Source organism: Mus musculus, chromosome 2, assembly GCF_000001635.26.
Source record: "Mus musculus strain C57BL/6J chromosome 2, GRCm38.p6 C57BL/6J".
Classification (NCBI taxonomy): domain Eukaryota; kingdom Metazoa; phylum Chordata; class Mammalia; order Rodentia; family Muridae; genus Mus; species Mus musculus.
This window is the reverse complement of record NC_000068.7, coordinates 113,391,800-113,407,914: the sequence shown is the minus strand read 5'-3', so window position 1 is coordinate 113,407,914 and position 16,115 is coordinate 113,391,800. Positions and strand designations below refer to the sequence as shown.

Here is a 16,115-nt window from a genome sequence, read left to right as displayed (position 1 = left end):
AATTTTCTACTTTCTTTTGTATCTCGTTGAAAAGTCTGACTACTTTCTTCATCTGAATGCTTGCTTAATACTAAGATAAAAATGTGGAAAATAGTCGTATACAGTTAACATTGAAGAATTAAAACATTGCTGCCCACTCTTAGGTACGCCATCCAAACCTCTCCCAGCAGAGTGCCTGTCACAAAGCAGGCACGTGTGGTGGGGGAAACAGACTGAAGTCAAGGCATTATTGTAAGATACAAATGGCAAGCAATGCAATATTTATACATATGGTTATCATGAAAAATATAGGATAATAGAAAAATGTGAGCCTTGGATTCAGAAAGATTACTATCCCTCTAATTCTGGGTAGGTTCTTTATATAATGGAGGGAGTGATTGATATATATGTGTGTGTGTGTGTGTGTGTGTGTGTGTGTATATATATATATATATAATGATATACAGTGATATATAATGGAGGGAGGATATCTACACTCCAAAAGTTCTGTGTGGATTAAAGAAAGTTAAATACTTAAAATGCTTTATACAGCACCAAATAAATGGTTGTTTATTATCATTGCCACCTACGCAATTTACTGCTACAACCAATAAAGACCAGCAATAAAGTCAATGGACTAATTAAGTAAGAGGAATGGATGATCCTGCAGGAACTTGGAGCATCCTATTTGAAATTAGTGTTACTCTCAGGACCACGTATATCACTTACATATCAAGGGCTTACGAATGGTGGAGAACCCACATAATCTAGCTTCAGGTCTATTCCCCTAGTATAGACAGGGACAGGGTGTTGCCAACAGAGATTCTGCATGATGAATGGAAAGAGAAAATGCTTTAGCTACTGAGTGTTGCCAAAAATTGTATCTCAGCTCTCCTGGGCCCCAAGCACCTACATTAAAGAAGAAAAACAACAAACCAACAAAGCCAGGTGCCACTTCTGGAAGCAAGCTGGCCTGAGATTCCGGTGATACCAATGCTTTTCTGTTTAACACTATCTCCCCCAAAGAAATGAGTGGAACTCAACACTCCTGCCATTAGAACATCACAACTAGGTTAAAGAGAATGGTTGCCCCTGGCATTACATTAAGCTTAGGGAACAGTTCAGAGTTATATATCAAATTAAAAACTATGAAGATTTTTTTTTTCAGTGATCCCAATTCAGGTATGAATTTCTGATACGCCCACATCTACCAAGGAATGGAGCCACCTCAGCAAACAGCAGGTTCCTAGTATCTCCACAAGATAGAATGCACACAGAGATTAGCATCTCTTGAAGGAAGAACCTCTAAAGCAAACAACACTTGCATAACATGCTCAGAGATTTGGAAGAAACTATTTGAACCAAGAACAAAAGCCAGGTGTACCCTTCACTCATATGCCTGTTCCTCATGCAGTCTAGGTCTTTGTAATGAGGTGGTGGCAGAGAAAGGGAAAATTAATTCCCCCTATGACCCTAGAGAGGAAATCTTTGTTTTCCCAAATCAAAATAATGATACAGAAATGTTAATTTGCACAAACGTTTTTGAGAACTGATTCTGATCGTCTCATAAGATGAAATCCTATGAATTCCAAGCTAATGTAATTGCATGCATACTTTCCACGAAATGTTAAAAGATCACAGAATATAGTCTGCAAACTTAAAATTATTTGATTTGTTTCTTTATATCCTCCAAAGGAAACTTTAGCATTTTCTGCTTTAATTACTAGTTCCCTAAGCAATTTATCTTAAAGACTTTTCTCATTTGTTTTATTAATAAGCATCGTCATGGTTTATCCACTTCATTTGGAACTATTGGAATAGATTGAACCTCCAAGCACAGAGATTCTCAAGGGCTTACCAACAAGTCCATAAAAAGATGAGAAAATCAAGACTGTAATGTTGAATAAGCACCAGCAAGTGGAAAGAGCGAGGTAAAAGAAAATGTTAGTTTTTCCCTTAGGGCTGAACTTAATGTATTGTACATAATTCATTTCTCCTAGGCAATTTCTCTAGTTTGAATATAAACTTAATTTTTTGGTAGAAATACAGTAAAAGCTATGAGAAAGTTCTTGTAGAAAAGAAGAAATTGAGAAACTGCTTCACATTCTAACATCCATTCAAAACACTAAGTTTGAAATGTTATCACCTGCTTAGCTAAATAATTTAGGCCTATCATATTTTATATTGATACAGTATTTTATTATACAGACCTACTTTTAAAAATGGAATAAAAACTTTCATAATTCAAAAAACATAAATATTCACATGCTTACTGGAAGAATTTAGGGTGAAAATAATCCTTTATAAAATATTAGCCTTCAAATATCCTTTAAAAAATTAAACACAGAAATCATTAGTTTTGTTTAATATAATCGAAGGGAAATATTAATATTCAGATGGCATTTTACAAAGCCGACACCAGCAGCAGTTCAGAGTTCTAACTGGAGGGCCTGTGAATCAGTTTCCCATGGGACTTAGAAAAGACCCATAAAAATGAGCAGAGTAAAGAAGAGTGTCAATTATCAAAACAAAACAAAAGCCCTTTTCTCCACCTCAAACCAAATGCAGGTTTTGGAGCTTACCTTCATCTGGGGTTACTGAGCGCCTGTGTCGGCACTTCCAGACCTTGGGAACTGAAATGGGCTGCCCGTATCTTGGATTATAGCGGTAGCATGCACCCATGGTGTTGAAGGGTGGTGAGCCTGTGGTAAACATGATGGACTCTCAGCACAGCCTGAGAAGAACTTCGTGGAGAATGTGGCTTCCCTGCTCCATCCCAGGAGTGGTTGCTGCAGAGCCACCTGGGCAGAGCCTCTGCCAGGAGGAGTGAGTCAACCTTCCAAGTGCACGGTGGGCAGACAGGTTCCACCACCTCACACTGGGGGGGGGGGGGGGGGGAAGGATAGAAAGCTTTATAGAAACCAGCAGGGCCCTTCAAGAGCAGCCTTTTGTTCTCTTCCGTTTTCAGGAGCCAGTAGAGGTCGGTTCATTATACAAGAGATGTTTTCATTTAAATACAGAACTTACTGGTTTGTTGGTTTTTTTTTTTTTTTTTACTTTAATATTTTTAATATCACTCAAAACTAAGTTTTCTTGTTTGAGGGGGTGAATGTATCTACTATATCTGTCATCAAAACATGTTAGGAATTTGCCTCCTTACCCCAAGTTTAACAGAGTGGCCTCCATCACTACATAGCACTGGACATAATCCTGAATTCCAAAAACCCACCGTATAATTACCTTAATGAGACTTGGTGTTTATATTGCGTCTTTTATCTAAAGAGCTCAAAGCGTTTTGCAAAAATATCATCTTAAGCTTCACAACACCCCATTCAGGAATGCTACACTAAGGATTATTATTATTATTATCCATTTTACCAGGTGGGGAAACAGAGAGATTACCAATTAAATGATTCAATTTGAGGTCATAGTGCTAACTAAAGACAGCATGCTGCAGGGCTCTTGACTCTAATTCCAAGGACGTGTTCAACAGAGCTAGAGACCTCCAGGTTGCCATAGTGCTTAGTTTTTTAGGACAACCTGTTCTTTTGTTGTACAGGTTTAGACAACAGAAAAGCAAATTAAAGTAAGTCACTTCACAATTTAGGTCACTCCTAGAATTAGCACAAGTACCAACTTACTTTGCTTTATACTCTTCGTTCTATTTCCAAGGGCCACCACCAACCCCTCTACTGATGGACCAAGCCACAGCTAGTGTTCACATGTTGCACAGAGTAGTTAGTCAGGGAGCTTTTCCTGTACCCCAGGAGGAAGAGGACTGCATGCCAAAAACCTTTCCCCTATTTCACTTACAGATGATGGTAGTGTAGTATCTTACAGAAAAGGTCAAAACTTCCACCGCAAAGTAATCTTCACAATTTTATCTTCCATCCAAGATTTGCAAGTTTATCATCTTGTGCATATTCATTGGGAATTGATACAGGGTTATACAATTTAAAAAAAAAAAAGAGTCTATGTTGCCACCTCCAGAGATTTGCACTCCTGTATAAAGAAACGTGTGAATATCCCTAGGCAAGGATACAGAACACTGGTTTGGATCTTAATTTGGCTGTCTCTCCAAATCTGGTAGTATCTCCTCCCCATTGTTATTGGCTAGTTTGCATACAGTCATAGTGTTCTTTTAAGTGACTACATTTACATTTCACATACACATATGGAAATATATAAAATGTATGTTATCCTTTCCCATCTTATTTGCCATTTGGGCATTTCTTTTTCTGTCTTAAGAGTTGCAATGAACATCCTTGTATGTCTACATTTGTGGGCTTTTTTAAAACTATTTTTATGTTTCTAATTATTATATAATCTAAAGAATGCCTGATTCTAAAGCATCGTTGTTTTCCACTGCTCCACACAGAGAGGTGCTTATAGTATCGTGAGTTTTGGATGACAATTGTCCCTCCATCCTCATGCTCTCTTTGCAGCAGAGGGTTTGCCTTTTTCTATAAGGTGCTTCACTGCTGTCATGTATATGACCTCGAGAATGTGAAATGGTGGAAAGTTGCTTGCTACTCAAAAAGGGACACTGGGTTTGATCTCTAGTATCCACATCAAACAACAAAATGTTTTTTAAAAGCCAGTTACAACGGCCTGTAATTCTAGGGAAGTGGGAACAGGTGATTTCCTGAAACTTGCTACCCAGTTGGTAACCTCTAGGCTCAGTGAGATTCAGTCCCCCAAAATAGGGTAGAAAGCAAGTGAGAAAGATACACAACAACACTGACCACTGACCTCTACAAATACACACACACACACTGCACTGCACTCAAATGTGAGCTCAAGGTTTCCACAGATAATGAAGAAACGACTAGAAAAGATCTAAAAAAACAGTATATACAAACCATTCATCTGTGATTTGTACTTCATATTCTACAAGGGCTTAGTTCAATCACAACAAAATCAAATCTTTGTATTTTGCCAACAGTCAGGATGGTAAGTCCCTCATCTTAGAGGGAAAAAAAAAATGTGTTTTTTAAATAAGGCCTCATTCACATGATTATCCTGAGCATGAATGTCTTATGACAGGCTCTTTGTACCTCTTCACCCCTAAACCACGTGGGAGATGCATAGTTATATTCAAATCAATGTTGATAGTGTTTTCAATGTCCTAACCTGTCCATAACCTGGAAGGCCAACAGGAAGGTTTTCTTTCCAAAGAGAAATAATTTTATTTTCACAAAAATACAAATTTGGAAATCCTATGTCTATAGTCTCATTTTCTAATAATTATATAGTTGGCAAGATAACTTTTTAGTCTGACGGTCTTAAGTAGCAACAGAAATCACAAGTCTTAGAGCAGTCTACAGCTAAACAGGCCTTCCACCCTTATTTTTCCTATTAGTGAATTCACTTACTCATTTGCTAAATGCTCTTCAAGCAGACAGAGTAAATCAGATACAGTCACTGCTTTCAAACAGTGGAGCGATAGTCAGGGTAACAGCCAGAGAAAGGGATGAAGATCGGTGCTTCCTAGGCATGGCCAAAGCCTCCTGGGAGCTTCCACAGCTAACTACTAAGCAGTGAACCGAGTTCTGCTCAGCGGACAGAGCAAGCCCTTCGCCTTCAGTAGAAGACAGATCAGTAGAGGCCGATCTGACTTACTCTCCTCTCCCAAGTGAATGAGCTAAGGATGCTATTTGGTTATTCTTACACAGTCCAATTCCACTTATCCCTAGTCTTTCCCAAAATATTGCTGTGTTCTTTATGCTCAAGTAACTACATGACTGTGATTTTCAGAGAGGAAGTTGATTTTAAACCTAGCCATTCTTTAGCAGTATTCTTCCCAAGAGTATATGCATGAAGGTGAGGTGGCTTAAACGGGTTTTGTGAAAGTTCTGTTGCTTTTAGGCCTTACACAATAGTCTTGTCTTTTCAATGTTCAGCCCACAGACAGTTTCACGCAAAGTTTCTAGATGTCTTAAGTATATAACAAGCAACTGAATAAACAACAGGCCAACACCCTGACATCACCTTTTAAATAGTCCCACAAGGTAATGCACTAATGGGCCCTTCTAATGGCCACTGACGACATGCGTGATGAGAGAGAAAAAAAAAAAAACCCTCAGTGTCTGTGTCAAATCTACAAATGCTTAGTTTGGTCCTTGCTGGCCTAGTCTACTTTAAGTTTGTTCCTCCAGACAGCTAAAAGATAAGGATCCTTCTGTTCAGACTACTGCCATCATCCTGCTTCATAAGTTGAAAGGAGAAGGGATTGTAATATTTCTTATGTGTCAGGATAGTGAGATTGACAGAGTATAGGATTATAATTAATATAAAGGAAGGTCACATTAATTTACTGTGTATTATATGTCAAACTTTGATTTGAACATTATCTTCTACTTACCTGTCGTCTATCTATCTATCTATCTATCTAGCTAGCTAGCTAGCTAGCTAGCTAGCTACCTATCTACCTATCTACCTATCTATGCATCGATCATCTCTTGTAACCATACTGCTAGGTAATCATTACTAATATTTCATAAATGAACAGGTAGGCCATAGAGTTTAAATGCTTTGACCATGTTCACATAATTCAATAAGTTTAGAGAATGTGCACACACCTTTAAGTAAGCTCATAAAATGGAATTCCTATAACCCACCTCTTTTCTTTAACTTCAGATAATGACACCTATTTGTCTCTTCTGGGACAGTTTTCTCTCCAGCCTCAGGCTTGGTTGTTATCAAGCTGACCATCCCCTTTTCTTTGTTCACTCAGGCATCTGGTTAATCTTTCTGGGCCAAGGCTGATAACATGGCCCTCCTCAGATCAAAGGTCTTTTATGGCTTTTCATTATCTTATAAATTAGGTAAGCACTCCTATGCATGATATTCATATCTCTCTTCAGAATATGGGTTATAGACATAATTAATCAATGTTCGTTGAAAGAATACATGTTCTTACAAGAAGAGTCATAGTGCTGTATATGTCTTAAGATGCAGTATCAAGGTCTTCTAAGTCTATTAATCTTAAATTCAACAATATATAGAAAAGATAAAAGTTAAAAGCAGCATTTATGGGCAGGCGATAATGTAATGGTTGTTAATCAAACAGAGAGAGCTATTTAAGTTCATATTTACATAACTGTATGTCTTTTCCACAGATCCTTAGCCTAACATTAAGGTGTGCTTTTCTCCAGTTGACCTGTGGGTCACACTGAGTAGAATCACTCACTAAGGACTCATTATGTTATAATCAAAGTGGCATCTGAAAAATAACATGCATTAGTTTCTATACCCACAAGTTCCAGTCTTATGGACACAGTTCAGCCAAGGTACCTGTCTTAGTAAGGGATTCTATTCCTGCACAAACATCATGAGCAAGAAGCAAGTTGGGGAGGAAAGGGTTTATTCGGCTTACACTTCCATACTGCTGTTCATCACCAAGGAAGCCAGGACTGGAACTCAAGCAGGTCAGGAAGCAGGAGCTGATGCAGAGGCCATGGAGGGATGTTCTTTACTGGCTTGCTTCACTTGGCTTGCTCAGCCTGCTCTCTTATAGAACCAAGACTACCAGCCCAGAGATGGTCCCACCCACAAGGGGCCTTTTCCCTTGATCACTAATTGAGAAAATGCCTTACAGTTGTATCTCATGGAGGCATTTCCCCAACTGAAGCTCCTTTCTCTGTGATAACTCCAGCTGTGTCAAGTTGACACAAAACTAGCCAGTACAGTACCCCAATGTTGTATGCCATCTTGATTAGGATTTCCCCTTATAGTATCAAGATGGTTATTACAGCCTCAGAATTATACCCTTCTAGCTCAGTAAACATAGTCAGAAAGAATGCCCTAGCTGTTTCCACAAAAGCTAGGATGAACCCATTAGTGAACAGGCCGTGTGAACTCTCCCTACCCAATTCTAGATCATGGAGGACGATCAGCCTTATTCTAACCGTATCAAGTGAAACAGAGCTTGTGAAAGAAAAGAGGAGTGCCATTCTCAGACAGAGGGGAAACAGATGTGAGTGCAAGAGAAGAAAACATTGGCATTCCCTGTGAAAAAGTTGAGTCATGACTATGCAAACACAGCCAGCTCCTTGCTGGCCTGTTAGAGCTTCTCCATGTCACTCAGAGATCCTGGCCAATGGGGAGGCACCTTTGTCCACTTTGTCTGTCTTTGCTGTTTCCTTGAGAGGATGCTTTCCAGCCCCTCCCTGCCTGGAGCTGAGCACTGGGATCTCTTTAAAGCTCTTCTCCGACCCTAATATGCAGTCACGGTTGAGAATCCCTGGAGAGGAGACCCTTTCTGACTGCTGTGATGTCACTACAGCTATCTTATCACCTAATGATGAAATGATGTACGTTCTCCTAGAACAGGAATCTGAGGAGCTTGTGATGCTCTTAAGAAACCTGACCACAAACTATGGAAGGAGAAAGACTATAAAATCAGTCAGACCCAAGACACAACAGCAGTCCGTTATCCATTCATTACTTCTTCTCACAGAGTAATTCAATATCAAACGAAATACCTTGAAATCCTATGTGCTGCTCTCTGCTGAGGCTTTAATGTGGAACTAGAGGCAACTCAGTGCAGTATATCATCCAGAAAACACACAACATCGCCCAGGCCCGCTTCCGTCATCATGATTTTCAGAGAATTTAAATGGTGGAGTTTCTCTATCCCACTCCTCTGTCTGGAACTGCCTGACACGTCATCAATGACAGTACAGCCAGAGAGGACACGGCACTCGCAGGTGTAGAAGACCAACACCCACTCCAACTTGTATTTGCTCCAAGTGTTCAGCTTAAGAGGGTCCCCTCTTTAAGCCCAAGCTTACTATGCATACACTGGTGCAATTTCCCAAAAGCACTCTTGAAAGGTTTAGTGATAATACATAGAAAGCTCCAGCAGATGGCAGGCTGTGTATAAGTGTCAACTCACATCATTTGGTTAAAATAATTTTGTCTTAAAATCTTATCTTGAAGACGGGTGCCACTGGGAAGGAAGATAGACTCCTCACGAACCATAAGCACTGACTAGGGCAACACAAGTGAAGAGTTACCCAGAGGAAGCATCCAGCCGTGTTTACAAATTGTAATGTCCGGGGTTCAAATATGCAATTCTCAAAATTTGATATCTCAACTGCTGCTTTAAAGGGTGAGTTTTGTATGGTGACCGCTTTGTAGAATCATCCACCATTTGAGTGCTGAAGGCTTCCATACCTCCACACAGAGTTATTTAGTCGCAGATTCATTAATATTAGATGCTTAACTGCCTAACTCCCGAGCAGGGGAAGTGACTTATTTACATAGCCTGTAGGGAAAAAAAAATGCCAAATTGCTTTCTAAACTATCTCTTTTATGGACTCCTTTTTTGTGGTTGAAAGGGATTTTCTTTTAAAAGTCACTAAGTTGAGGCTGCAGTTGCTCAGTGAGATGATGGTAGCGATGTGGACCTTGTAATATAGTTGTGAAAATCTGATGAGATTCAGTGGATGAAAGGGCTCTGCCAGTGACAAAATACTGGGTGAACGAACGTGACACTTAAATAGCCTGCTTCCCACTGCAGGTACCACAGCTGTTGGCTTCAAGGGTTACCCTGGGTCATGTGGAGGCGTCTTCCCATGAGACATGGTTTGTTACTAAGCATCATGTGAGGACACGCGGGAAGTTCTTTTAGATTTCAGAGGAAGAGATAGGCAATAACCAAGGGCACATGATTGTACAGAAAGTGGGATTCCAAGCCTTCATGGACAGGAAAGCGCTAAGCAGACAGGAATCAGAAGAGAATGGTGGACTGGCAATTCAGGAGAACAGGATGCAGTGCAGAAAGGAGAGGAGCCCGGGGCCGAGTGTTTGTGCAGGAAATAGATGTAAGACGGAACTTGGAAAGGAAGGTCAGTGTAGATAGATGAAAAAGACAGGCCATCCTTGTCCACTCTCCATATTACCTCCAAACTTACTGACCAAGTTCCACTGATTTAGTTGAGTGGCCTTAATATTTCTACGTATCCTTCAATAGACCAGGGAGAAAAGGGATGAAGAATTGAGAAACAGGCAGGAAAGAGGAAGCTGTAAAGCTTGGCAACGTGCCCAGAGTGGAACCGACTCAGCCGACAGGAAGAGGAGGCAATAAAAGAGCAGTGTAGGCTGCAGGCAGGTTGGAGCAGAAACCAGGGAAAGAGGGCAGGGAGAGACAAATTACTGTAACAGCTAAATTGCAGGGCCATGAAACTTGAAGGATTCTGGATCCCACTTCCTGGTGAGTCTTCTGGCTTTGAAACCTTGGGAAGGAAAACTGATACTCATAAATAACTACGGCAGGAAAACTGCATACTGGAAGGAGTGTTCGTGTTGATTAAAGGCAAGGGGGTTTCTTGACAAAGAAAGAACTGTGGCTGGCTGGAGCTGCCGAGAATTTGCAAGATGCTATCATGGCTATATGTGGGAGTTAGAGAAAACTACAAGGCAAATGCTGCAGGAAGCCATGAGCACCTGCTGTTATCCAGGCACTGTGTTGGGAGTCTGCTGCTATCCAGGCACTGTGTTGGCAGTCAGAGAGGGGAAAAATGAGACAGGGTCTGGTGGACAATAGCAAGGAGGGGTTTTACATCTTATATCCAACAGAGAAGATAAGGCCAGACCTGCTTCCTTCAGGACCTTTTTCTCAAAAAAGATCAAATCATTATCCAACCACAGATTTCCTTTCCCATTAGTTTTCAGAAGCCATGTTTAATACTACCCAGATTCAGCACGTACCTTAAGGACCTGCAACAAACTAGAGTCTGTCTACACAGAACATCTGTTTCACTGCAGTGTCAAGAAATGGATCAAGAATCCACCTGCCTCTGCCTCCCAAGTGCTGGGATTAAAGGCGTGCACCACCAGAGGCAGGCAGATTTCTGAGTTCAAGGCCAGCCTGGTCTACAGAGTGAGTTCCAGGACAGAGTGAGAAACCCTGTCTCGAAAAACCAAAAAGAAAAAAAAAAAAAAAAAGAAAAGAAAAGGAAAGAAATGGATCAGGACAACAATGGAGCAGGAGGCTGAAGAAATAGCTCAGTTAGTTAGGCGCTTACTGTGCAAGCATTAGACCCTAGATTCAGTCCCTAGAACCACATAGGAATGGCAGCAGTATGCACTTGTAACCTTCATGCTGGGGAACCCCTGGGGCTCTCTGACCATCTAATCTACTTAGGCACTGCAGGCCAAAACATAGACTCTCTCAAGAAACAATGTAGGTAGCAGCAGAAGGTAACATCCACCTCCCTCGCAGACATGCATGCATGCATATGTTCACTATTAATTAAATGAAATCCAAGAACATCTTTCTTCATGAAGTAAAAGCTAAATGAAAAACTTAAAAGAAAAACAAACCAAGGCTTCCAGTGTATTAAAGGGACTTGACCAAAGTTAACCTACAATACAAATATTCTCAAATCACACCCAGCGCCATTCCAACTGAAGTTCCTTCCTGAGATAATAAAACCTCCTCTTTTAGCGATGCTAAATATGACATTTCATTCCATGTAAGTCTAAAGAACTCGTATCAGTACAAGAGAGAGGGGCCTGTAAGGACATGCCTGTGTTTCTGAGGGAGCTCATAGCCTTGGTCACTCAGCAGACAGGCAGGGGTGGGGAGGGAATGGTGAGGAGGAAGAGTAGGAAAAGTCGAGAAAAGAGAATGAATGGGACCGGAAGGGAGGGAAGAAGGAGGGCAAGAGAGACAGAGTCAGATGCACAGGATAAGAAAGCACGCAGATAATAGTAGAAGGCCCGGATCATCAAGAGACAGAGAGAAAGGCCAGTTAGGGTAGAGGAGAAGCAGGGATAAATTAAGAGAAAGAGGAAACAGGAGAGGGTGCAAGAGAAATGGCATGGGGAAGCAGAAAATAAGCAACGTATCCTTCATAAAAGAAGGAGGAAGAGAAAGAGTAGGAAAAGGAGGGAAGGAGGAGGGAGAGGAGGAGGAGAATTGTAATAAGAAAAACAAAAGCAATGCCACAATTCCTAACAAGACACCAATCAACTTATGTTTGCCCATGGCTACTGGTTCTGACTCTGGTCTGCTGATTCCCAAAGGATCGCCACAATTCACTGGCTGTCCATTCATTACTCAGCAGAATCACTGTCTCTAAAAGAAGAATGTGTGTTCATGTGACACTTCAAAGTCCATTTTTTAAAAGCCTCATGGGAGCCACCACAGGCACTATACAGAGGATGAGCCATCATGGTGTTTTGCATAAAGACATATTTTAAAGCTCCATCTGCATAACTGTCAGTGAAGACAGCAATTAGGTGACAACACCGTGTGATTAGCTTCCAGAAATTAGAGGTGAGAATTAAAATCACGCAGTGAAATCTACAAACTCCAGGTCATAAAAACCTACTTTAAATACAACTAATGTGTCATTTAAATAAAAAAATAAGATAAATAAACCAAATTGAGTTGTAGTAAAGCAAACCTGGGGCCTGAGTGGCAGAGAGACCAACTGATGGCAGCAGGGCTCATAAATGCTGCCCCCCCACACACACACACACACTCATTCAGTAAGATATTGCTTACTTCTAAGGTGCCTTTTAAACTGACACTTGTTTTTCTAGAATTTTCTGATGTCTACGCCATGGCATGCACCTTACCCTCACATATATGACCTCAGAGAGCTGCACACCTTCTTCTGCAGTGGATGTGAATTTTTTCTACTTCAGAGGAGACCAGAGCTTTGAGGTATGTGGAGGGAACTCAGCTATACAGTGGGTATTGGCAAAGCCAGGGTAGCGTTCCAGATCTGGCACATTTTGTAAAATACTAGACTTCCTGAGTTGTTCAGACCTCTGGCTACAAAGAAGTTGACTGGCGCCTAGAAAGTAGGAGGCTGGAATGTAAATATTAGGTACTTATTCATTCATAAGCATTTCAACTATTTCACAACAGAGAATGGAGTACTGTTATGGACTGAACTTTCTTCCCCTAAATTCCTATGTTGAAGCCCTTGTCCCTCAGAATCAGTGAATAGTGGGGTTACAATGAAGTCTTTACAGTGTTCCCGAAGCCAAACTGACTAGTGTTCTTGACAGAAAAAGAATATTGGGACTCATAGTCCCCAGGTACTCAAGTCCACAGAGGGATAGTCACCTCACCAGGCAGTTGTCCACAGTCTACGGGAGGGACCGGAGTTTTAATGGTTAGGGTCAGTGCCCTAAGAAGCCATAATTGGGTACTGATCCTCAGTACACTAATCAAAAGAGCCAATGTGACCCAATGAAAAGAGGGACTGGGAGATCCAGCGATTCCCCCAAGCCTATCCTTGGAGTCCTGGCCTAAGGTACACATAGCTCAGCAATTCATCCAGGTCAGGTTATAGCCCCACCCCCAATCCCCATCTATTTCTAGGCTCTGGGATCCTGCAAGACTGGCTGACAATCCAGTGGTGTATAAGTCTCCATCTCTTTCCTTTTCAGATTTATTTATTTATGTATTTTCTGTGTTTGAATATATCTGCATGTCAAAAGAGGGCATCCAATCCCATTATACATGGTTGAGGGCCATCATGTGGATGATGGTAATTGAACTCAGGACCTCTGGAAGAGCAACCAGTGCTCTTGACTGCTGAGTCCCCAAATCTTTTTTCTAGCAGCAAGCTCCCTCTCTGGCTGGAGCTAGGATTGAAATTTCTGAGACTCCCTGTGATTCTTGGCATATCTTTTTTGTTTTGTTTTGTTTTTTGGGGTTTTTTGTTTGTTTGTTTGTTTGTTTGTTTGTTTTTTGAGACAGCATTTCTCTATATAGCCATGGCTGTTCTGGAACTCACTTTGTAGACCAGGTTGGCCTCGAACTCAGAAATGCGCCTGCCTCTGCCTCCCAAGTGCTGGGATTAAAGGTGTGCCACCCCCCAACCCCCCCAGCCCCCCCCAAACCCTCCCCTCGGCTTCTTGGCATTTCTTGATTTAACAATTCAATTGCCAAACTGAGGGACACAATGTCTCTTCAGAATATCCTCCTTCCTTTCAGGTACGTGGGTTACAAAAGGAACCTCCCCTGCTGGCTTCATGATCTCCAACTTACAGCCTCTAGAACAGCAAGGACATAACATTTCTGTGGTTTCAGCCACCCAGTGTATGGTATTGTCACAGAGTGTCATGGCAGCTCTAGCAAACTCATACAAGTACTTACTGTGGGGCACACACTGCACTTAAGCTGTAAATGTCCTATGATCAAAATACATTGTATAAATGAATGAAATTTTAAAAGAATAAATAAAATATTAATTAAAAAAAAAAAACAAGTGCCAGAGTAAATAAGCTAGAGGTTATACTGTCAAGAGTTCATGATCTTGTAGGAGCCCCACAAAAGCAGCTTACAGCTGCCTGTAACTTCCGTTGCATGGGATCAGCCATCCTCTTCTGGCTGTCAGGGGCATGCTTGACATATACACAAATGCACACAAGTAAATAATGGTGTAAATACAAGCAATCATGATAAAACACGTTAAGTGCTACAGAGGGACAACTGTAGAGTACTCTGTGCACACCGGAAGACCATGCAGGCTAACACGGGGATAAGTATGAGATGTGGCTTCTGGAAAAACATTTTTGACTCAACTCTCTTCAATCCTCTGTGCCAGTCATTTGAGGTCAGTCTACTGACGTTTTCTCTTTCTTATTTATTATAGCCACTTATATCATTAAGCAACTCACTGCATTCAGAAGACTGCTGAACGCTCAAATGTGGCTACACATATGGAAATATGTACATACTCTGCAAAAACCAAGCATTTAAATCCAGATGTGCCATATACACAACCACGGGACTACAGAGGCCAAAGCAGGAGGATTCTGAGTTCAAGTCCAGCCTAGGCTACATAGCAAGACACTGCATTTAAAAGGCAACCAACCAATCAACTAACAACCAATACGTGTTTTAAATATTTAAAACATATTTTAAATGCTTAGGTACGAACATAAGCATCATGAAATTGTTTAGAAATGTTAATATATGAAAGCAAATGTCAGCATATGAGAACAAAGGTCAACAAAAGCTAAGAATGCAGCAGAAAGCTTTTAAACATTACAGTGAGCCCAAATCTATAACATGTATAAACCTTGATTTTTAAGGGATTCTGATGTCAATAAAACACTGAGCTTTGGTTTTTATAAGATAGATGTGCATTTTAAACCATAAGTTATTAAGTGGTATTTATTCTTAAAAGAATACATTTTAGTTTTATTGTCAAAACACCCAGTGTATTAGGATTTGGTCACTAGCTGTGTTTCTTATGGGAGCTTCAATTCCCTAAGCTTCAGTTTTTCCACATGTGAACAAACAAGAACAAATGGAAACGCTGCCATGGGGCTGAGAGGCGGGTCAGATAAGATGACTGACAGCTATGAAAATGTGTGGCAAAGTACACGGTGTTGTATTAAAATGAGTGTGAGTGGGGCTACTACTTTTACTGATTCAATGGCACTCCTGATCAACTCAAAGGCTATGGCACAAGGAAGTAAAATTTTAAGATGCCTGCTTACCACAGGTCATCAGCATTAGCTCACTGTGTGTGAGCAAGGCCAGCTTGCTCTGAGACAGACTCTTGGGGCGATGGACCCCATAATTATAAAATCTTTTATAAGCTGTGAATGTAGGGTACAAAAGTCTCTGCCTCCCTCGGCACGCATCCTTCCAGACGCCAAGGCTGAGGGGTGATGCAGTGGATGATTAGATCAGCTTGGGCCACTGCTCAACCAACACACCACCAGGAAGCCGATGAGCCTGCAAGCTTAGGGACTTAGAAGAATCAGTGTGAAAAGAGCAGCCAGTACATCCTAGGAAAATGCCCTTGCTGGGTAATCCAACCCAATGATGGAAGCACTCTGCAGTGTCGCTTGATGCTACAGATGCGAGAATGTGCTCTAAAAAGCCCTGCCTACAAACAGCAAATAGACTGAGTACACGTCATTACCTTGACCCTCTCCATTGGAGAAGAACAGAGATGAAGACAACCAGGGTCTAGGACGTGTTCTGAGGGTGCTCTTTCCTCTACCCTCTCTGCAATCATCTAGACTGGTTAGAAGACCAGAAATACTATTTCCCATATCTGGTTAGACAGAATATTTTCTTTCCCTTCCTTTCTTAGCCTGTACCAGTCTAAAACTTCAAAGTGCCACTTCTTAACCTCGGTCACCTT

At 41.1% G+C, this 16,115-nt stretch overlaps 1 protein-coding gene across 5 annotated transcripts in view; it reads right to left on the bottom strand.

Moving 5' to 3' along the window:
• Fmn1 (formin 1) overlaps positions 1 to 16,115 on the bottom strand; it is a 389,105-nt gene that overhangs the window by 308,854 nt on the left and 64,136 nt on the right. Inside the window, exon 1 of one of the 5 annotated variants that reach the window (XM_006498750.4) lies at positions 2,562 to 2,828. The exons of the other annotated variants lie outside the window; for them this stretch is intronic. Within the exon in view, the coding sequence (XP_006498813.1) occupies positions 2,562 to 2,694 (133 nt within the window). The 5' untranslated portion in view covers positions 2,695 to 2,828. Of the gene's footprint in view, positions 1 to 2,561; positions 2,829 to 16,115 lie in introns of those variants that run through there. 5 annotated transcript variants of the gene reach the window in all.